General features: G+C 33.9%; 2 protein-coding genes across 2 annotated transcripts; one reads left to right on the plus strand and one right to left on the minus strand.

Moving 5' to 3' along the window:
• Positions 1-1,090: 1,090 nt before the first annotated feature.
• On the minus strand, positions 1,091-5,350 carry ADF6 (actin depolymerizing factor 6). Its single transcript, XM_078306838.1, has 4 exons — positions 5,173-5,350; positions 3,108-3,187; positions 2,316-2,501; positions 1,091-1,362 (listed from the first exon to the last, which is right to left on the minus strand). The coding sequence occupies exons 1-4, from the start codon at positions 5,191-5,193 to the stop codon at positions 1,212-1,214; spliced, it is 438 nt and encodes a 145-aa protein (XP_078162964.1). The 5' UTR covers positions 5,194-5,350; the 3' UTR covers positions 1,091-1,211.
• Positions 5,351-12,725: 7,375 nt separating this feature from the next.
• Positions 12,726-16,835, plus strand: LOC144558655 (inosine-5'-monophosphate dehydrogenase-like). The gene is made up of 4 exons (XM_078307503.1): positions 12,726-13,774; positions 14,539-14,718; positions 15,355-15,612; positions 16,607-16,835. Exons 1-4 carry the CDS (start codon positions 12,785-12,787, stop codon positions 16,676-16,678), a joined length of 1,500 nt encoding a protein of 499 aa, XP_078163629.1. The 5' UTR covers positions 12,726-12,784; the 3' UTR covers positions 16,679-16,835.
• Positions 16,836-22,976: the final 6,141 nt, after the last annotated feature.

A 22,976-nucleotide genomic window follows, 5' to 3' on the forward strand; every position in this document is an offset into this window, starting at 1 on the left:
ATGTGGACGACATGATTATCACTGGTGATGATGAGGGTGAGATTGCATCACTGAAGAAGAGGTTGAGTAAGGAGTTTGAAGTGAAAGACTTGGGGCAACTCAGATACTTCCTTGGGATTGAGATAGCTCGTGGTGCAGAGGGGATTGTTTTGTCTCAAAGGAAGTATGTGCTGGATTTGCTCACAGAGACAGGTATGCTAGGGTGCAAGCCTGCGGTGGCCCCGATCGATCAAAAGTCTAAGCTAAGTGCTGAGGCAGGAGAGCCAGTTGATAAGGAGAGGTACCAGAGGTTAGTTGGTCGATTGATCTATTTGAGCCACACTCGTCCTGACATCTCCTTTGCGGTGAGTGTGGTGAGTCGCTACATGCATGACCCTAGGGAGGGTCACATGGATGCTGTGTACCAGATCCTGAGATACCTGAAGAGTGCACCAGGCAAGGGGTTGATCTTTCGCAAGAATGGGCATTTGAATATTGAGGGATATTGTGATTCAGACTGGGCTAGTTGTGCCGATGATAGGAAGTCCACGTCTGGATATTGCATGTTTGTAGGAGGCAATCTGGTCTCCTGGAAGAGCAAGAAACAGTCGGTAGTTGCGAGGTCCACAGCCGAGGCAGAGTACAGGGCCATGGCTTTAGGTGTTGCAGAGATGATGTGGTTGAGAGCTCTGTTGGTGGAGCTCAAGATGGACCAAGGGGCACAAATGAAGCTGTGGTGCGACAATAAGTCAGCTATTAGCATTGCTAATAACCCTGTGCAGCATGACAGGACCAAGCATGTGGAGATCGACAGATTCTTCATCAAAGAAAAACTGAATAGCGGGTTACTTGAGCTGGGACATGTAGCTACTAGAGAGCAAGTGGCTGACTGTCTCACTAAAGGGCTTAGTTCGTTGGATTTGTCGAGACTATGTGACAAGATGGGCCTAGTGGATATTTTTCGTCCGTAGGCTCATCTTGAGGGGGAGTGTTGTTATGTTTATCTTTGTATTAGGATAGTTTGAGGGGGTTATTTGTAAGAGTGTTTGTAAGGCTCTATATAAGCCTAACCCTTGATTAATAAAGATAATCCTCCTTTTTTACACAAAACTAGTAGGGTATCTCATACCAATTGCATTAAACCACTAAAAATAGACATTTGTTTATGAATGTAGGTGCATCCCATAACATTTGTTTATTTCTCAGAGGGGTACAATTAAAGGTTTTTAAATCTAGTGGGCACGTTCACGAAGGATGTCAATGTCGACCTCTGATGGGTCAGTGGCTTGGATCTCATAGTGGACCCCGTCAAGCTCCCTCCTAAATCGTTCTTTGGATGTAGCATACAACATCTTTGCCCGGATCCGTGAAACAGCAGGAGACCTGTTATGAATAGAAATAAAAGTTCATTTAAGTTGAGAAAATTCTTTGCGTAGTTAGCTAAACTAGAAAGAAGAAGACAGATCGGCAAGAACAAAGACAGTATCTCGCAAATGTAAAAACCTATAGAAGAAGAATGTATATCTTATGCACCGCTTGATTCCTAAATTTTCTTCTGAAAAGATATCCAAAAATATCCTCCCTGTCCTCTTCTCTACACAATGGAGTGAGTCTTTGAATATTTAGATGGAAAACTGGGAGTGGGATATGTGATATTTCCCAATTTTGGTATTGTTACATGATTGGAGTTTTTCCTAGTGCTTCAAAGGGAAAAGCTAGTTTTTATGAACATGCACAGTTCTAAGGGGAAGTGACACATAATGAGAAATAACAAGTACCCTCAGAAACAAGAGAAACATCCTTCATAGTTCATACTATGCAACTGCTCCCATATTTATAATAAAAAAATTCCCAAACCACACCTTCCTGATTCAAATCTGATTCTACAAGTAGAGCCAGGTAAAATATTTACTCTCTATAACTATCAGGATATAAAACCAGCTTCAGAGGGTTATGCATTTAGAGAGAATCTTTTCATGCCATCAAAGAATGAACATGTCTACTTTTGGTCACCTCTCAATTTAGATGTGGGACTGCATATTATGCAGCTGCTCCTGTTTTGATACAAGGCTTTACATGTAAATCAGGCATGGTTCAAGCACAAACATCAAGTTTAGGCCCACAAAAAAGACACATTAACAGAATGTTGGTATCAACATGTGGTTTCTTACATTTTTAACTGGTCTTGTTACTCACACCGGCTATTCCAACAATTCTATATATTATTATTTTTCTTTTATATTTTTATTTCAGTAGCCTTCACATGAAAAGACTCTCATCACACACCAAGGAAACCAAGAGATCAGAAAAGCAAAATTAGAAATTGAGATTATTACCATGCAACAAAGAAAATCTTGCTTTTCTGGCAGTTTTCCTCTGTGACGAAATCAAAATCGTAAATAGCATATCTGCAGTCGTTTTCAGGAAGAGAAGCAATAAAATCGTCATAGCTCTCGGTTGCGCCACCTGTCTTCTCTACCACAACCTCTTTCTTCTTCTCATCTATCTTAAACACCACATACCTGAAACCACAAAAGTTTTCTTCTACTTTCAGATTATGCCATTTTGATATGAATCAGGTTGTGTTGTGACATGCCCCTCATCGGACCTGGCCTGGTGACCTCAGTATTCGCTTGAGTCGGGTGTTGGATCCATCCAGACAAATCCATTTTGTTTAATTTGGAAGATAGTCTTGCTTTTATCTTGATTTGGAAGATAGTGTTAAGGAGATTCAAAAAGAGAAAAAGAAAATGGCAATAATAATATTTCTAGAAGAACCACTTAACTATGTGCATGTTTACAAAAACTATAAAACTAAAATGTGTTCGCTAATTGATTAAATGAGTCAGGTCAGGTAAGGTGTGCATGTGACAAGTCAGGTCTACAAGGTCTCAGGCCAGGTGTCAGGCGCCTAAAGGTGGTAAAGAGTTACAACAGAGTTAAAAATGCCCCAATTCATTTGCTTATTGACGATTTATTTGTTTATTCTTTGTTCATCCCTTCATTTGTTTGTTTGATCAACTGATTCTCAAAAGATGCTTAACATCAAAGAAGAGCCCCATAGCACCATCAAAAATAACCCTCACTGGTAAATGCAGGCAGCCATGCCAAAATTGAAAAGCACATACCGGTAAGTTTTCTTTCGCTGGAGTTCAAGAAAAGTTTCCTTGCACTCACCTCCAACCCCCATCCCAGATGATGCACTTGACTGGAATTAGGTCACAGTATATTAAAAACATTAGATAAATGCCAACAAAAAGTATGTGAATTTGTATAAATTGCGACCAAAAAAATGCTCTATATGCAAATGATCCAACATTCATGCTTCTACTTGCTTATAGGTATGGTATTGTGATATCCAAGCACTGGTGCAAGTTTAAGTGATAAGAACAAGACCAAAAAAAGTCCTAACGATTTTGCCCTTTATTTTAGTTCATTTCTATTAAAGCTGAAAGCATAAATCACCCTCCTGGATGATGCATGTGATTAAGAGAATAGGTAATGATACCAAAATACAAAAGCACTTTTCAAGCCCCTTTGCTTTTTGACTCCATGGACTTTTTGGAACCTAAGGTTAAAGTTGGTTGAGGTGAAGGATAAAGGTTAACTGTTGGATAAAATGAAACTGAAGCCAGGAACGGCTAAATTGTTTATCTATTGCTAGAGGTTGGTGCATGAATATGGCTAACTATACAATGTCAATTGCTTTTCTATAATTCTATTTGCTTTTAACATAATAACTGAACTTGCTCACTATATTTACTAAAATTTACTTCCATGAATAAATATTTGGGAAAACTCAAGTGGCCAACTTGCTCATTATATCTACTAAAATTTACTTCCATGAATAAATATTTGAGAAGAAGTCAAATGGCCAACTTGCTCCTTAGATTTACTAAAATTTACTTCCATGAATAAATATTTGAGAAAAGGTCAAATGGCCAACTTGATTTTTCTGCATTAAATAAACCACTAGGGAGATTCAATAACAATGAAAGCTAATCTCCATATGTATTGTATTATAGACACGGCTATCACTGAACATGGCTCACTTATAAGATAATTATACCTATGTTATTGACCAAAGCTAAAGTTCAATAATTTATTGTACCATCATGAGAATTCATGCTATCATAGTAGAGAGATGTGACACACAGCCCCTGATATCGTTGTATCTTAAACATGACCAAAACGCAAACTTGTCAAGCAAACAAATATATACTAAAGAGCATGAACTTTTCAAGCACTCAAATATGAAGATTGTACTATAAAACATAAACTTTATATAGATAATACGGAACTTTCTACCACTGACAGAACTAAACTAATAATTTTTATTTCTGTAAGTTTGTTTATTTTACTAGATAGTTAATCTTTAAGCTTTATCAGGCACACTGTGATAAGGGCACACCATATGGAATTTGTTCCTACTCCTATAATATAGTCAACAGAAGCATAATACTAAATTGCTAGCACATGAAGTATATGCATTGTGCAGAAGAAAATAAATAATTAAGATGTTTTATCTAGTAATCTAGTACAAAGATATGGCTAATTATTCAAGCAATACAAGGCTAAATTTAAAAAAAAAAGGCAATTGCAAGTTTTTCCCTTCTTATGTCATTGAGTTAAATCAAGGTCTGTAGTATAGTGTTATAAGGGCATTTGACATGGATAGAAGTTGCACGTGCGCTAAAAAGTGTAGACAGACAAGTAAATAAGAATTGCCTGGGCTTTTTCCTCAAAAAAATAAAAAAAAAAATTGCTTGGGCTCACTCGAGTACATGTAAGCCTGTAAGGTACTTATTGCTTGCATTTCTTAAATTTTAAATATTTGGTCAGTCAACACTCTTAAGAGTAGAAACACTGACGATCCCAATTTTATAAAAACTGAGGGAAAAATAATAAATCTCAAAGGCCGACAACAGTGGAACGCCACAAGAACTCAATTAAACTGAAATCGAATTAAAAGGAGTCTCGAATAAATTCATAAAGTAATGAAAAAAACCATTCCGTAAAAACCAAAATAGACCGTATCACCGTAAAGAAAATATCTACACCTAAATTGAGATCGGTTCCTACATCGTTAACTCCAAATCAGTGATATCGAGGATGCAATGTTTGCTCTCGACAGAAACCTATCTTATCTAAATATAGAACGAAAAATCCAAAATTAGCGAAGAAAAAGCTTACGTGTGATCTGAGAAGAGCCATCTGTGATTAGATCGGAAACGCAGATCAAAATTCTGCTTTCAATGAAGATGTAAATGAAAAGGTGGAATGCTTTAATAAGAGGGAAAGAAAGTTGGAATATAATAAAGAAGTGGAGCGGTGGAGAGATTCTCCCTTTCGCCTTTCTTTCGGTGGTGGGAATTTTGGAGTTTACTTTCTATATGGCTCTCTCGTCAGATAAAAAAAAATTGAGTAGACTCGGCGTATTTTAAATGTAAACCAACCCATAACATGTATTATCGCATATAGAACCGCTCATATCGGATTCGGATCGGACGTTGGACCGAATCATATAAACCCCGTAAAAAATTGCATTTGCATATATCCAGATGAAATGTCATTCTATTTTTACCCATGTTTATTGACAAAAAAAATCTTATATCCAACGCTCCCGATTAACTCTTAAAAATTGACGTCCGTGATGTATTGCTGATCCAGCCCGTTCCCTGTATCTTATAATGTTTCAGTGCTTCACCTCTGTCTAGAAAATACAAAAAAACGTTCTGCCTGTCTTTACCAGCCTCTACTTGTCTTCCTCTCATTCTGTTGTGATTCTTCATATAATTCCACACCTCTATGTAACTGCTCTTTCTCGCTCTTTCGCCTCTCTCCTTATGCCTCTCTCATCGACTATGGTTTCGCACTCCGCCTCTCTTTTGGTACGACTCGATTGGTTCCCTCTCTATCTCGGGTGGCCCTGCAGGATTCTTTGAGTACCAACTTCTGTTCCTTTCTCTCTCTTTCTCTCTCTGTGGAAAAGGTTATTTCCTGTTGTTTGGATTTTGTTGTCTTGATTAGGATTTTGTCCATTTTAGATGCTCGAAAAGGGACCGTCTCGGTATTGTTATAGTTGCAGTACATCCAAAACTTGGTTGGTTTGGATTCAAGTTTCATTTAGTTAATTTGTCATTTTCATCAATTTGTAACTTATTGGGGCTGTTCGGCACTGCCTCCTTAGAAATGAAGGATTAAAAATTTAATCTTCTCTAAGGAGTGATTGTTCGTTTGAACAACAAGCTTAAGAATGGAGGCTTAATATATATAAAAATATATTGTAATATGTAAAGACTTTAATACCCTTGTACTTTTTTTTTTCCTTTAATGTGCTAAACTAAAGTTGAATTTTTTTTGTTTGATCCGAAGGGTGCTGACTGATGCTGGTTTGTTTCAGACTGCATTAAATTTATCTTAGCATTTTGTTGCCAAGTTTCGCAAGTCAATTGTTTTGTTGTACACATGTTTTATTCATAGCACAAAACCATTATTTTAGATTTTACACACACATAACCTGAATCAATTAATCAAAATAACATATATACCAATGAATCATGCTTTTACACACAGCGGCCATCAATTCAGCTTACTAGTGCAAAAAAAATCACAAAAAAAAGTTAAACTCGTACCAGTAGGCACTGGTACCAGTGTCAAAATAGACCCAAATATGGTTAAGTACTTACCAATGCAAGATAAATTACAAAAATAATTAATTATATGCATAAAATTCTGAGAACAAGACAGCTGAGAAAATTTAGAAAACTGAGAACACTGAAACTCTTAGAACAAATAAAAAAGCTGAGAACAAGAAAGCTAGAGAAAACTCTTGAGAACATTTCTGGATGAAACAAAACAACATTTAGAAAATTTAATAGATGTATAAACTGAAGGAGCAAACAAAATTAAGGCGCCTCATCTCATCTCTTATAACTCTTTTTAACTCTTATCAGGTATTAAAGACGCCAACAGGTCGAATCATTTGTCTGATACAATATTTTAGAAATCAAAGAACAAAAAGAGGTTATGAGAGAATTTTAACCAAAATGAGGTGACAAAATCCTACTAAATTGAATCTCGATCGGTAGAGCGTTTTGATGTGAACACTATTATGACATCGAATCCACGAGTTTGTCGCCGGTGAACTCGTGACAGAGGTCAGGAGAAAATGAGATTTTAGCTTCGCTTGCCTAGGGAAGCGCTCAAGTAGACTTGGGGAGAAAGAGTAGAAAATATTAAAATAAGAAAACGAAACTTAAGCTGGGGATAATAAAGTAAAAAGAAATAGCCTTTTCGGCTCTAAGGAGGTCAGTGCGCTAAGGAAGCGAAATGCTCAGCTTAAAATTCGGTTCTAAGGAGGGTTAAGGAGGAGGCTTTAAGCCCGTCTAAGGCATAGGTGTTCGGCCCGATTAAGATGTTAAGGAGCCTTAAGGAAGGTAAAGTTGGGGTGCCGAACAGGTACATCGGGTTTAGTTAAACTGTAGCAGATTGTGGGTAGTGTAGAATTTTCACAATGTATTATTTTTTTTAAAATGAAGGTTGTTATGACAAGCATTTTAGAAAAATGAAACAAAACCAGATAAGGTGGTCTCAATTTGCTGTAATGGTCTTTTTGTTACTGGATTTTAGTTAGCTTTACTTAATTATACATTGTTTTTAAAACTCAATTAAGATATTTATCCAAGTAATTATGTTTGTTACTTTGATTTATCTACCTCGCCTATCTATTTTTCTCTCCGTGTCTGCATCCATCTAGGTTGAGTTTGTATCCTCTGAGATAACTGAAGATTCAGTTTATTTTGAGCCGGGTCATGTTTAATTCGGTGCTTATTCGGAATGCACGAGAATATTATTTCTGCTTTGAGATGTTTGCTGAAAAGATTTGAACGGTTCACATTTTTCGTATATCAACTCAAAATTTGAGATATCTCTCGGAAGAGGAGGGCTCAAATGCTCTATTGCTTTCGTGCCTCAATCATGCTCCACATCCTTATCTCTGTTTTCAAAGTCCAAATAAGTGATTCGAACCGTTCAACATGATGTTCATATTAAAATGTGCTTGGAGACTAAATTTTATATTTTTTAGAAATCTTTTTTATTATTATTTTAGATGAGTACAAAATCACCATTTTTTATGGTCCGTAATATTCTAAAAAATATTGATTTTTTACCTATCTAAAAAATAATAAAATATTTTAGAAAAATATAAAATTTGTTCTTCAAACACATTTTAATATGGAAATTATATTGAGTGATTTGAATTGGCAGTTTGGACTTTGAAAACGGAATAAGAATGCGGAACATGATTGAACATTTGAGCTCTCCTCCTCATGGAATACGAATTCATCTATGTTAGGGGGATTAGCTAGATTTCTTTGAAAAGTTTGTTTTACAGAAAGATAGTTTGTTGTTTAGTGATAACTGATAAATGCTCCCCTGAAAAATAGGTAAATGAAAGCATGGAGAGTGGAGACGGATCAAGAGGTGGAGTGAGAGGGAAATGGGCCATGGTAATGGCATCAAGGGCCCACAAGTAAGACGAAAGAAATCTATTGGACTTGTGACTTTGTTTGATTGTTATTTATATATGAATTAATTTGAGGTTTTAGCAATATGCATTTGCACAATTTCATGAGTCAGATAAAGAAAAATTAATTTAGTAAATTTTTAGGTGGTGCTTATTGATAACCACCTGACTCCACCAATAATGTGTTTAAACTTTAATTGGGGTTGAATTTTATCAATGTGAGGCTTACTTGAGTCTCAATTGAGGCACCTTTTCAGATTAAGGGTTAATTAAGGCATTGAGATTAGTTAATTAAGTCCTAATCACTTGGTTGCACAGTTGAGATTTGTAAAGCTCTAGGGTTGAAGTTGTGCAATATTGATTGATTGGATATAGAAAAGCTGTGTGTTGATTTGCTTAGATGTCGTCAATGTGGGTTGAGCTTAATACTTAAACATTGCATATGCGCAATGGCCAGAGGGAAGGATGACTCTCTGCAATATTGTGGAATTGCATGGAGAAAGGTACTCATCTGTCTGTCTGTGTTTGAACTCGATATTTATTCTAATATCACCAAAACAAAAAATAAGATAAAATCTAAAAAGACAGACAAGGAGTGATGGTATTTACAATCCTCACAGCTATGCTAAAACTTTACACTGTTACCAAAGAACAATAGATTCGCTGCGCTCTGGACGGGATGGTCTATCTCCGTCCATTATTTTTATTTTAGTTAATTAGCAATCGTGGCTATGGTTACGATTAACTGCCGGACGGGATGAACTATCCCGTTCTTCCTATAAATCGACATTTTGTGGGATCGTACACCTTTTTCGATATTTTTTTTTATTAATAAAAAAATCGGATGCATAAATGGTTTAAAAAACTATATTAATAACCTGTCTAGTTGTAGATAAGCAAATTGGATGACAAAGACCGGAATGCTTCAGCGATTGTAAAAGATATCTAAAGGACTTTTATTGAATTCTGAAGCAGCAAATTGAATCACAAGCATTTGAGGAATACGTACGCCTCCAAGTGTCAACATTACAATGCTCTATGTCATTAGTTTAAACTTTAAACCTGGTATTAGAGAGAATATGTTACAATGGAGGATGGGTCCGGTTATGAGTTGTTTCTTTCTGTTACTCTCTCGGTTATCTTTTAACTTTAATTTTCTCCACTAAAGGTTCATTTTTCTGGCTTCCAATTCATTTATGCAGTAAAAGGTTGTATGAAACTTAATAATGACACCATATCTGTACAAAATACATTTTGATCTCTACATATTTCCATTAATTAAATTTAATCCTGTCTCGTAAGTTGTAAAAACATGTTGAGATTTATGTTGTCAAGAAAAATTAGATATTTGAATATTACTTCAAAGTAAAGAATATAATAGCTAAGATTTTGATCAGGGCACTGACAAAATTACATCCGCTGCAAATGCACACATCTTCACGAGTTAGTAGTACTTGTCTGATAATGTAATTGGTACCAGTTATTTGGTACCGATGAAATCATTATGTTGCAATAAAACAGGTCGATTTTTCTCACTTTTATTAAAAAAAAGTGCAGTATATAAGTGTATTCTGATACTGGTAGCTACTCAATCGCCGAGTAAGTACCAAACTCTTGAGGATTATGAATTAATGTAAAAAAAAATTATAGCAAAGATCAGAGATGAAGCTAACTGATTATTTAATATTTACAAGGAAATTTCGTTTGGATTTTGAACTTTTAACCTTCTACACATCCAGTATTGTGTGTGTTATTATCTTTGTCTTTTTTTTGAAAAATCTGATAGAGACTATCAGAGAGTTACATCAGTACATATAGTCCAATAAAATTGGTAAATAACAACAATACAACAAATAACAGCAATACAATGAAATTGGTAAAGTACAGCGCATCTATTATCTTTGTCATTATATCAAATACGGGTTCTACCGTTCTATGCTTTCTAGTTTCCTCTGCTTTTTAGTTGTTATAATTAAATTTCAAGGTGATGTAACTGACATTTTGTACCAAAGGGGGTAATAAATTTAATTTTACAGGTAAATCTTTGAAGTAATCACGATAGAAAAATTGCATATGCCAAATTGTGATGCCAAATCGCTTCAGTTATGTTTCAACCTACATTCTTTGGACCTCGCAACATTATTAATTTTGTTCCGTATAACAAATTATGAAATGATTTTATTTTTCCAATTATATCATTTCAAGTTTTCGTTTAACAAATTAACTGATTGGCAGCGCTGATTTATTTTCTCTCTTGCACAAAAGTTTTCTAACAATATGAAAAGGCCCCGTGCTAATAAATAGTGTTGTGTAAAGTTCAAATATTTTGGCTATCTATAGATAGGGACAACTATGTTCTTTCTATTATATTTGCAAAATGCAGCTCTACACGATACCATCAAAGTGTCGCATGCAATTGGTAAGATGACACTATACATACACTAACCTTAAATTATCAAATTGGTAAAATATCACCAACTCGAATGATTTGGTTTAAGGCAGGATGAGGTGTCTTGAGTTCTGATTCTTACAAAGCGTTGTGTGGGAGATGCTTCGTACACACCTATTTTTTCATGAAGCACCTCCCCTTCTTTCACCTTTAATTTTTTATAACCAATGTGCCCTCTGATTTATTATCAATTTTCATGATTTTTTTTTTTGTAATAAAGTATCCGGTGCACTCTGACTCTTTTTTTTTTTAATATTTCTCTTAAGAGTAAAATATATAACTCTTCGTAGAGACGGAAATTGTGCCACTACTTTAAGTCCGTAGTAAACAAAAAAAAAAATACTACATTTAGTTTTGTTGTTGTATGATAAAAGAACCCTAATAAAAATTTCTTGTACATTTTTTAAGAAAAAGGCAAAATTAAAATTATAATCTTGCATACTTTTATAGTGCTAAATAATTTTCAACTTTTAATGAATTCCTTAAAAAAAAAATCAAATTCAGAATTACAAATAGATGGAGTGTCCGAAGCAGCGCCCGTTGAGTGTGATAAGGAGATTTTGTAATTTGTTCTTTGTATTTTTCTTTCTCCTTATTTCTTTTCGAAAGCGTGAATTATTATTTAATTACGAAAGTGAGGGTGGCTCTGCCATGTTTTAATTTTTAACCTTTTCATATATAAATTTGCTACTTATTTATTTCAACTTTATGTGATCGAACTAGGGGTGGCAACAAATCAAACCGAATGGAATATCCTAGTTTGAGTTTGATATATTTGAATAAGATTCGAACCAAACTGAATTTAATTTGTTTTAAATCGAACTAATTTCGAATCAAATTAATTGCGAACTATATATTTTTCGAATTATGAACAAATCGAATTATGAACTATATATTATACCGGTAGTTTATACATTAATTTTCTTCTCGCGGGACAATTCACACAGCTTTCTTTTACCTTTCACAAATTCACACTAATGGATTATAGGCTAGTTTATTAGTTGTTAGCTGTTATAATCCTGCCAATTGCTACATTAACTCTCATAATTGCCACTACGGTACTAAAAAAAGAGGTTTAGTGTGACATCAAAGTATGACATGAGTATTTTTAAGTTGAAAAATTGTTCATGAAAAAATACATCGCAACAAATAATCATAAAAAGACGATTAAGTACAGGAACTAAAATATGCAGTAAAACAAGTAATCATACAAGAACTGATTGTTTTGAGAGCCAGAGAGCGTCGGCTAGGTTAAATTATGACTCTCTATCTTGGATTCTAATTTTATCAGGTAAATGAACGGCCGATGTTATTATGATATTCGAACCATAAAAGTTCACAAACCCATTTCGATCGAACCAGAACTAGTTTGAATTTGATTTGAAGTAATTTCGAACCGAACCTGATTTGGTTAGTTTCGGTTCAAAACTAATTTCGAATCGAATTAACTCGAATCAAACTCGAATTGAATCACGAATTACAAATTTTTTTGCCAATCCTAGATCGAACATTTAAATTATGTTATTGATAGACGTTATTAATAGTGGATCGAGTTTCTCCGAATATAACAGACTTGTTAGAGGAAGACACGGGTCATAGCCGATTATCTCGTATTATTATTTTTTTTTTATCTTACATCAAGTTCTGTGCCGAAATCTTTATTAATATCCTGTCAAAAAAAAAAAAAAAAGGTTGGTAGAAGTATATTTACAAATTTCGGGTTATTGAGTCCAATAAGTATTTTAGTTGAAACTTCGGGTTCCGATCAGGCACACTTCTCTCAAAACCCTAATTCCTTGTCCCTCCCATCTCTCTGCCAATCCACCATGAACGGTCCCTCATGCGCCGACGATGGATTTCCTGCAACGCGCCTCTTCTCCCAAGGTTTCTCCTACACCTACGATGATGTGATAATGCTACCGGGCTACATTTCCTTTCCGGCAGATGCTGTTGACTTGTCCACACGTCTCTCCCGTCGCGTCCCCCTATCCATCCCCTGTGTCGCGTCCCCTATGGATACGGTCTCCGAATCTGCCATGGCTGTGGCTATGGCATCGCTTGGTGGGGTCGCAATAATCCATAACAACACCACTCCCGCCGTACAGTCAATACTTGTCCGTGCAGCCAAGTCACGTGCTCTACCTTTTGTTTCAAACACCCCGTTTTATTCTCCACATGACCCCGTTGTTAATTTTGGGGAACATGAATATGCTATTGTAACTGAATCAGGCACTGCCACGTCAGCATTGCTTGGTGTTGTGGCGGCGTCTGATTGGTCAGGTTTATCGGATAAAACAAACACACCAGTCTCAGAATATATGCGCAAATCCCCTAAATCAACTTTTTCAACTTTCAATTTCAATCAAGTGGCAGCCTTCTTGGAAAATGAAGGACTTGATTTTGCCCCTTTAGTTTCTGAAGATGGTGAAATTGTTGACCTAGTAACAACTAAGGATGTAGAGAGAATTAGAAGTTACCCTAAATTGGGAAATCCATCAGTGGGGTCTGATGGTAAGTTCACAGTAGGTGCTTCAATTGGTACGAGAGAAGAAGACAAGGAGAGGTTGAAATGTCTGGTCAAAGAAGGAATTAATGCTGTTGTTGTTGATAGTTCACAAGGGAATTCAACTTATCAAATCGACTTGATAAAATATATAAAGCTCAACTATCCAGAGATTGATGCAATTGGGGGAAATGTGGTGACAATGGCACAAGCTCAAAATTTAATTAAGGCGGGCGTCGATGGATTGCGTGTCGGAATGGGCTCCGGGTCAATTTGTACCACACAAGAAGTTTGTGCGGTTGGTCGAGGCCAGGTATATTTTCTCTTCATTTAATCTTAGAGTGGTTAATTTTGTTATGCTTGATTCCATATATTCAGTAGTTGTTTTGTAGTTGATGATTGTTCACTAACTACAGTAATTGAAATAGATTGACGTATATGGTTCTTAGTTAATCTAAAGAAAATTATATGGTGTCTACTTGTAAAGTAAGCTTGGAATTGAATGTGTTCTAAAGTGAAGTATTGTCTATTCACAGTAAATTCAGAGTGCCACTAAATTGAACACCACTAAACCATCTTTTCTTTGCACTTTCCCCTTTTCTGGCTACTTTTACTTTTTCTCCAAAAAGTAGCTTTTTTTCATCTAAATTTGTGAAGAACATTTTATATGTCCTAGGTCTGAGTCAAATTTATGTTTGGCCTGATTGTAGCTTAGAGAGATTCTCATTAACTTGAAATATGGGAAATATTATTCATTAGCAGTTAGCAGTTAGCATGAGAAATAATGTACTTGACTTAGGTTCCTGATTTAATACAAATATTTGTTTGCTCTGACTAAAAATATAAATCCTCAACTATGGAAAAGATGGTGTTATAAAAATGAACTAAGTTCAATCCTGGATAAATGAAATGAAAAACTAAAATCTACTTTCTCTTGGAGATGCACATATTTTTTCCAATGTATGGTGGGTTGTATAGAAGGTGCTAACTAAATATAAGTCTTAAAAGTATATTTTCATTTTTGTATAGAAGGTGCTAACTAAATTAAAATTGTATTGCAATATTTCCTCATGGCAGGCAACGGCAGTGTACAAGGTTGCATCATACGCAAAGGATCATGACGTACCAATTATAGCTGATGGAGGTATTTCAAATTCTGGGCATATTGTGAAGGCTTTGGCACTCGGTGCTTCTACTGTCATGATGGGAAGCTTCTTGGCTGGTAGTCACGAGGCCCCTGGTACCTATGAGTACAAAGTATGCAGAAATTGAAAATTAAATATTACATTTTTTTAAGGTTTTTCACATGGGCTAAATAATTTATTGTGTGGATGGTTTAGATATTCAGTTTGCTAAAAGTTCATAGTCCCGTCCATATGCTTTGAAAATAGAGAAAATCAGGATGCATATCCATCGGGCAATACTTATCATATTTTTAAATAGAAATAGAGAAAAGTGAAAACATTGTGTTTACCTTTTTTCTTCATAGATGCCCAAATATATATTCTGCCCACACTGATATTTTTTCTGTGTAAATGTAGGGATTAGGGAGGCTTATTTGTGTATATTTGGTAAAATTTTGGAGATGATAGGCATTGGTCTTGATTAGAGTGTAACTGATGTTAGATTTTTTTACCCCTTCTCTCAATATATAGTAGTACTATTGAAATAAATGTTTTCAATGGGGCAACTTCGCATTTAGATGAAGCAGAATACCATGCTTACAGGCAATCATGAAATGAAAAAATTACACATGTGACAAATAATTTATAAGGTACACCTATAGAGCATCAAATTACAGCGTTAGTTTTTGAGGAAGAATTTACAGGGTTAGTTAGTAGCACGTGAATTTTCTTGAAGCTGACATACCTGTGTTTTTTTTTCATTAAATAGGATGGTAGGAGAGTGAAGAAATACAGAGGTATGGGCTCTCTTGAGGCGATGACCAAGGGGAGTGATGCGCGGTATCTTGGCGACACTCTTAAATTGAAAGTGGCTCAGGGTGTGGTGGGAGCAGTAGCTGACAAGGGCTCAGTTTTGAGATTCGTGCCGTACACGATGCAAGCCGTGAAGCAGGGATTTCAGGATCTTGGTGCTACCTCCATTCCCTCAGCTCACCAGCTGCTTCGCTCTGAGGAGCTACGGTTGGAGGTCTGGTTTTGCTCTGTGCTAGTTCTATAAAATCTCATAGGAAATAACACATATGGTCATGAAGACTCAAAGGTGCTAATGTTCCAATTACCACTTTGTGCCACTTTTGTCCTATCCAATACTTTTTTGTCAAAGTTAAATATTCCTTGTGACATTGATTTGGAACCAGCCATTTACTGGGTGAAAGATATTCCATGAAACCAAGTTGTTTGAAGTTTCGTTTCAAAGAATAATAACATAGACTGAAGCGCGTGAACTTTGGAAATTTTGGGAGTGCAACAGTGAATTTGGGATGTAGGAATGAAATAGTAAGTTAGGGATGTGCTTGCAGCAAACCAATTGCATGATTTGTTGAATGTTTAATAAGCGTGCATACTCTTGCAAAGTTACAAGTATCTCATGTGCTCTTATCTGGATATTGTCTTTTCTATCACTTGGGTCTCGATTTATTTTTAAAATGCCCAAAAGGTTGTTCTTCCTTGTTTTTTCTCATGTTGTACAGTGTTAATGAAAGGGATACAAGGCATATTAAGGGTAACTGAGATAAGGGATTCTCTTGCATGTGGGTGTGGGTTGCGATATTTGATCCATGACTCTCTGAATGATATTTTCCAGTAAAATTTTGCAAAATAAGGGAGGTTCTTTGAACAACACGTGGTATAACTTAATGTCCTAAACCCCAAAAAGAAAGAAAATGAGCAAAAGAGAAGGCGTTAAAATTTTGTGTTGTTTTACTGGGATATACTTTCAAACTTACTTTTATTTGCTCATGCTTTTTGGAATCTCTAATTTTTACTATATGTTTTTTTATATTTGTATGTATATTTTTTCTTGTTTGTCTGCTTTGCTGTCTTTATTGTTATTATAATATGTTTTAGGTCCGCCTGTTAAAAGTCCTGGACCACCTGATTCTTTAAAAAATTAGATTGATTTTAAACAATATTTCAAGGAAAGGCCTGGGTTCCTGTAATTAAAATTTTCCTCTTTCTTTCAGGTTCGGACTGGGGCTGCTCAAGTAGAGGGAGGTATCCATGGCTTGGTATCTTATGAGAAGAAATTCTTTTGATGCTAGTACTTTTCATTAATCTGTCTGGTTACTCTGGTACCTTGTGTAGTTTGTAATTCTTAATAAAAGAATTTTAGTTTCTAGTTTGATGTCATCAAATATTTAATAAGAACTTCGGGGACTACTCTTTGTCTAATGGCTACTGCTCGATTCCTCTTTCTTTTCACATTTTCCTTCTTGTTTTGGTTTGTGTTGTCCATGCCCAAGTTAAATTAGCTGCTCATGGCCGAATTCATATCTCCTAAGGTGACAAAATATTTCTGTTTAGATTCAAACTGCTCGATCAGAATCTGCATGAATATTAAAGAAGCCCTGTGCATTCCACCTTGGGCTGGATTGGCTTGGATTATGATCGGATGGTCCGGATCTAAACAGAAATATTTTGTTACCTCAGAGGATATGGATTCCTGATGGCAGACATCTTGTACATCTTTGTTTCCATGATAACGCAGTACCAATAATTTGCTTAATTTTAGCAATTAGGTGATATTAAGGGCATAAAGAAATCACTTGAGCTTCAGAGCTAAATTCAAAGCTTTGGATGAAAAGAAACACTTGATATGATGACTGACAGTAGTTTTGGGACACGGTTTTGTTGCACACCACTCAATAAAGTTCATTTTTTTTCTTTTCCAAACTTTCAATCAATCATCATCTTTCGGATGATTTATAAATTGTTTCCTTTAGAAACCAGTTATATCGGTTAAGATTTGGTTGAAAATTGGTGGGGTTTTCTATTCATTGATATTTCGTCTCTGCTTTTTTTCTGGCCTACTTGTGGCAATGATAGTTAGCTTGGATTAGAAAACAAGCATATTAACGAACGCATATATCCAAAAGTGAAATAACTTTGCTTCCGAATTTGGATCGAACTTTTGCCTCTGAAAAGCTTACTAAGTTCTAAAATTGATAGAATGATGATAGTGTTGCTTGTACATTTTCTCTATTGACGAATTGAACCTACAAAATTATGTAAATACCGCCAGTGGATTCATTGAAAAGAAAAGGTGTACAGGTAATTGCACAACTAATTGAACACTTTCATTTATTGCTATCAATTATTTCACGAGTCAACAATTTTTTAAACAATCAAAAATTTGAGCAACCTATCTTTTCTATCTCAACATTTAGACTTACCTCCAAAAGGAGGCACACAACTGTAACATGCCCAGGTATAGATCAGTTTAAATTAAATTATCGACTATTGATTGAATTTTAAATTAGTGAAGGTGAATTTCTAACATGTTCAGAGTGAATTATAAATTAACCAAACATGAGTTTTTAATTTTCTCAAAGTGAATTATAAACCTGTCAGAACTGAACTCCGACATGAAAGTAAATTATATATCCAGTCAATGGTACACTTTAATGCGGCTAAAATAATTTTTGAACTAACAAAAAGTGAACCATAGCATTTTGAAAGGGAATTTTAAAACTTGTCAAACCTGCTAAAAAACAAATATGCAGTCAAACTTGATCAAATAATAGATCTCTTAAAAAAAATGGCCTATATAATTCACAATGTCTAGTTTATAGTGATCACAATACTAACAACGAAGTTATTGGAATATCAGCTTACAGCATCTACATCTCTAATATTATGAGAGTTTCTAATTTGATGTGACAGTTTCTAATTCAGATTCAGAGACGTGTGAGAGTTTATTATTAAGAAATTATGCAAGAAAGTTTTTTTTATTAAAAAACTGTTTATAAACTCCACGCTGGTCAAATAATTAGTTTAAATTATTTCTCATTTTTAATTTATTATTGGCGTGGCTTAATAGAAACTCTAAAATTAATTTCAGAGACGTCAGAGTTAGAAACTTTAAAAACCTTAATTTCTAAAAAAAATAGTTAATAGTTATTTAGAAATATATTTGAGTTGTTGGAATATATCTGCTCTAAAATATTGACTAAACTGGACGGAATCAACCAGCCCAATGACATACATATATGCTACAACACATGTAGTGGGTTGTCGCATTGGTTGACCTACTTGGTATTGGACAACCCGCATCATAAATAGTTATAGATCTGGGGCACAAGACAAATTGTGAGAAGTATTTAAAATTAAAAAAAAATGTAAAAGAAGGCTTAAGAACGTGATGGCAGCACAGAAAGAAAGCAAGTTTCTAGTTTTCATTCCTCGTCGAAACGAGATGCCCCATAATTCGCTTTTGGCTGTTTCAAGTTTCAACCATCAGATAACCAACCGCTAAGATAAATAGTAACAACGAAAGCACCTACTTACATCATACACGGTATGTTAATCTGGGATATATTTATCTCCATGATTATATTAAGCACGTAAATTTTATGATTCGTCAAAGACTTTGATTAAAAAATTAAATTTCAGATTTAATATGAGTCTTCTAATTAAATATTTTTATTTTATTTTTACATGAAGAAGTCTCGCCACATGCAAATTATATCATATTTTTGATTGGTCATAGTTTTTTTTTATATTTTTTAAATATCATTTACGAAATTTTTGAATTTATAAATAATAAATAATTGATTGGTAATGTTGTTCATATCATTTTTATTTTGAAATATAGAGTATGCGCACCGGATAATTTATTGGGAATAGATATATTAAATATCATATTAATTTGGTAGCCGTCAGAATTAATAAACGGTTATGTAAATTGAAAATAAAGTAAAAGTTTATATATGCTCTTTATAGTATAGATAAGTTGTACATCAAATTTTGTGTGATTCAAAACTTATTTAGTCGCTAATCAGTAATTCTGCCAATTGTTAATTGATTGTTACTTGTTGAATAAATATATTGTCAATGTCACACATCTCTTATTTATTTTACACATAGAAGTGTAACTTTTTGGAAATGGATATATTAAAATTCATATTTCATTTGATTTGATAACCATGACGATCAATAAAATGATAATCAAAATTGAAAAAAGAAAATGTAAAATTTTATACATAGTATAGATAAGTTGTGTATCAAACTTTGTGTGATTAGTGACTAATCGATCAATTTTCTTTTTAATTTGCTAATTGTTAAATTGATTGCTATCACTGTTGAATAAACACATGGACATCTCTCTTATTTATTTTAAGCATGGAAGTATAATTTTTTTTTTTTGGAAGATTTTCTCTTTTTAAATAAAAAAAAACTTGACAACAATTGTCAAGTATAATTTTTCATTATAAAAAGAAAATTACATCAATCATTCTACAATTTTGAAAGACTTTCTCAATCATATTGATTAGCTTCTCTTTGAAAATTAGAATCTGCATCAAAGTTTTGTTGACGTTGAAGACAAAAAGAGAACAACATAACAGTGAGCTTTAAAAAATTGAAACTTGAATGCGAGCAACCCCTCAAACATTTGGAAATCGGAATTAAACATTTTACACTGACACTCTTATAAAATTTGTTTTTATGTCAAATCTCTTTCAATATCAGAGTATTTTTGTATTTGACCGGTTCTCTAAGTAGCGAGTGTGTATCTTTGTACGTGTACTCGTAATATAAATTTTAACACAAAAATTGATATTTATAATATAAATATTTACCTTTACATTTGGAATTTGAAATTAAACATTTTACACTGACACTCTTGTAAAATTTGTTTTTATGTCAAATCTATCCCAAAAATGGAGTATTTTTGTATTTGACCAATTTTTTAAGTAGCGAGTGTGTATCTTTATACGTGTACTTGGAATATGAATTCCAACACTAAAATTGATATTTTTAATATAAATATTTACCTTAATATTTTATCAAGTATTATTATATTCATATTTGATCTGAGTTCCTCTGATAACAATTCAAACAAGCTAGAAATGATTTAAATACCTTTACCAATAGCTTTGTTTATATGTCTTACGTACAAAGAATTCAATACTGAAATTCTCCGCACAAAGAATTTCAACACCAAAGATTGAGAAAATATTCTTATTTTCATTCACATACAATCTAAATACATAACGCTCTTCAAATAGTATTGTTGTATTAATTTAGCAAAATTTTATAAAATTAATGAATTAACGTTCTGCAAATTATTATTCTTTCAGAAGTATATAATTAAATAACATTTATATTGTTAGGACTTACGAGCAATACAAAATGAACACTCATTCTGGAGTTTGGCTAGTATAACATCAGTGTCATTTCAACCTATATAACACTAACTCTAAAACCTATCAAATCGATTTTAAACTGTAAATCCAAACCGTTCAAACCGATCTAGTTCATTAGTTGTGCGTTTACATGCAAAATTTATAACTTTTCGAATTTATTTATTTTTAAGTCAAGCGGTCAAATGTGTGAGTTTTTAAATTAATTTTAATACATTAATTTTTCAATATTTTTACCGCTTGATTTGATACTAAAATAACTCGAAAATATATAAAAAAAAATGTATGTAAACACATCACTCATAATGTAAAATGGTTTGAACGGTTTGGATTAGTCATTCGAAATCAATTTGATAGGTTTTAGAATTAATGTTATATAGATTGAAATGACAATGATGTTATACTAGTCAAATTCCTCATTTTGTACTGTATGAAAAAAATAACTGTTCTTCTTACGCTGGCACTGTAACAATCCAAAGCTGATGTACTGTAATTGGCGTTTTTCTAGGGTTATTCCAGAAATTATTTCAAACAAAAGATTTTAGGGAGCAAATTCTGACAGGACAGCTGTGTAGAGAGTGCGCGGCCTATTATGTCTTTCCCAGGTTGTCACCGCGAATCAAACCTTGGCCGTCCGATCTATAGGTATTACCACACCGTTAAACCTTCGTTAACTGGAGATGCTCAGTAGTTAGACCCGGTGTACACAAATAAATGAGCACTGATACTGATGTATTGGCAATTTGTTATAGTTTGTAATGGATAGGGTCATGCAAGTTTATCAACAGATTTTAATTGAATTTATTGGATTTTGATGAATAATTGATCTTTTATTTTACTAATTGAGATTAAAAACAAATTCATGACGACTGGGTTATTAAAATACATTCAATTTTTCCGTCATGAAGTATTAAAGAAAGGCAAATGTTATGCCCCTGAGCCATTATACCTTAGTGCGTCCTCTAACTAGTTTAATCGAAAAAATATTCTAAATTTGTCTAACTTTCAATTCCAGCATTTATATCTAAGTTTTTAAAGTTATGTTTATGACATTTTACAATGCTACTTGCAAGCATTTAAACCTCTATTTGCAAGCATAGTGACAAATGAATTATTCGGATTCGGTTTTGCAAGGTCAAAAGTTCGTGATTTGGAAATAATTCGGGAATGATTCAGAATTATTCGGACCAGAAATCTCAGTTTGCAAGAGAGCAAAAACAAAAACAAAAATGTTCTGGAAAAAATTTGTAAAATTCGCGAATTATTCAGGTTTAATTCGGTCAAAGTTCGGTCAACCAAATAATTCGGTGTTCGGTTCAGCATCACAAAAAAATGAATTATTCGGTTTAATTAGCGAATCTTGTGACTATGTTTACAAGTATTTATAATCTAAATTTGAGTAGTTTTAACTCCTAACTATTTTTGTCTTCAATCCAAGAAATAAAATATTCATTCACCCATTACTTTATAATTTTCGTCTATTTTTCCAACGACGCGTGATGACTTTTGTGAATATAAAAGTATAAACGTTTTCTACTCGATTTTCTCTTTTAACACATGTTTTTATGAGTTTTGCTAAATTTTGTTCTTCTTTATGATTAATTCTTATATTTGTACAAACTATAACATAATTTCCGTTGAACTTATCATCTTTGCGCTGGTTGATTGTATAGTTTAGTTTCTAATCACAAAATTGAAGTAGCGGGACTGTTAAATCTCACTTATTTATTTTTATTGTAGTTGTTTCTTTGTCTGATATTGCCATGGTTTACTATTTGTGCATTTTCCTTTTTCCAGTAAATACCTTCATGTAGAATCTTGACTTAGTTTAAGGTCTTATTGTGTCATTTTCTTTTTTTAGCAAGTGAAAGGTGTTCGAGTGAATGCCTCTGAGACAGTTGGTGTGGTTCTTCGAAATTCTGCCAACACAGGGTCACTTATTTTATGTAGAGGCACAAATTTAACCAAAATTGTGTGTTAAATTTGTAAATCGTTATATTTCTAAATTAATCTTCTTCACATCGTAGACATGGTTTATTTTATCTTGTTTGTTCTTCGATTTACACACTGCTTGATGTATCTATCAATAACTGTTTTTATTTTATTTCTAAATTAATTTGCCAAAGTGAAAATTAGTTGTCCTATATTAGACATACCATGGAAACACTTTTCAGTATTCCCAATAGTATTG

Source organism: Carex rostrata, chromosome 8 (genome assembly GCF_964058835.1).
Source record: "Carex rostrata chromosome 8, lpCarRost1.2, whole genome shotgun sequence".
Lineage (NCBI taxonomy): Eukaryota > Viridiplantae > Streptophyta > Magnoliopsida > Poales > Cyperaceae > Carex > Carex rostrata.

What these genes read in the sequence shown, in the direction of transcription:
- ADF6 (XM_078306838.1), bottom strand. Translation starts at nt 5,193, where the DNA reads ATGGCTCTTCTCAGATCACAC. An exon ending in CAGCGAAAGAAAACTTACCG is followed by an intron (nt 2,502 to 3,107) that starts GTATGTGCTTTT and finishes TTGTGGTTTCAG; the next exon opens with GTATGTGGTGTTTAAGATAG. An exon ending in AAGATTTTCTTTGTTGCATG is followed by an intron (nt 1,363 to 2,315) that starts GTAATAATCTCA and finishes TATTCATAACAG; the next exon opens with GTCTCCTGCTGTTTCACGGA.
- LOC144558655 (XM_078307503.1), top strand. Translation starts at nt 12,785, where the DNA reads ATGAACGGTCCCTCATGCGCCGACGATGGATTTCCTGCAACGCGCCTC. An exon ending in GTGCGGTTGGTCGAGGCCAG is followed by an intron (nt 13,775 to 14,538) that starts GTATATTTTCTC and finishes TCCTCATGGCAG; the next exon opens with GCAACGGCAGTGTACAAGGT. An exon ending in CTGAGGAGCTACGGTTGGAG is followed by an intron (nt 15,613 to 16,606) that starts GTCTGGTTTTGC and finishes TCTTTCTTTCAG; the next exon opens with GTTCGGACTGGGGCTGCTCA.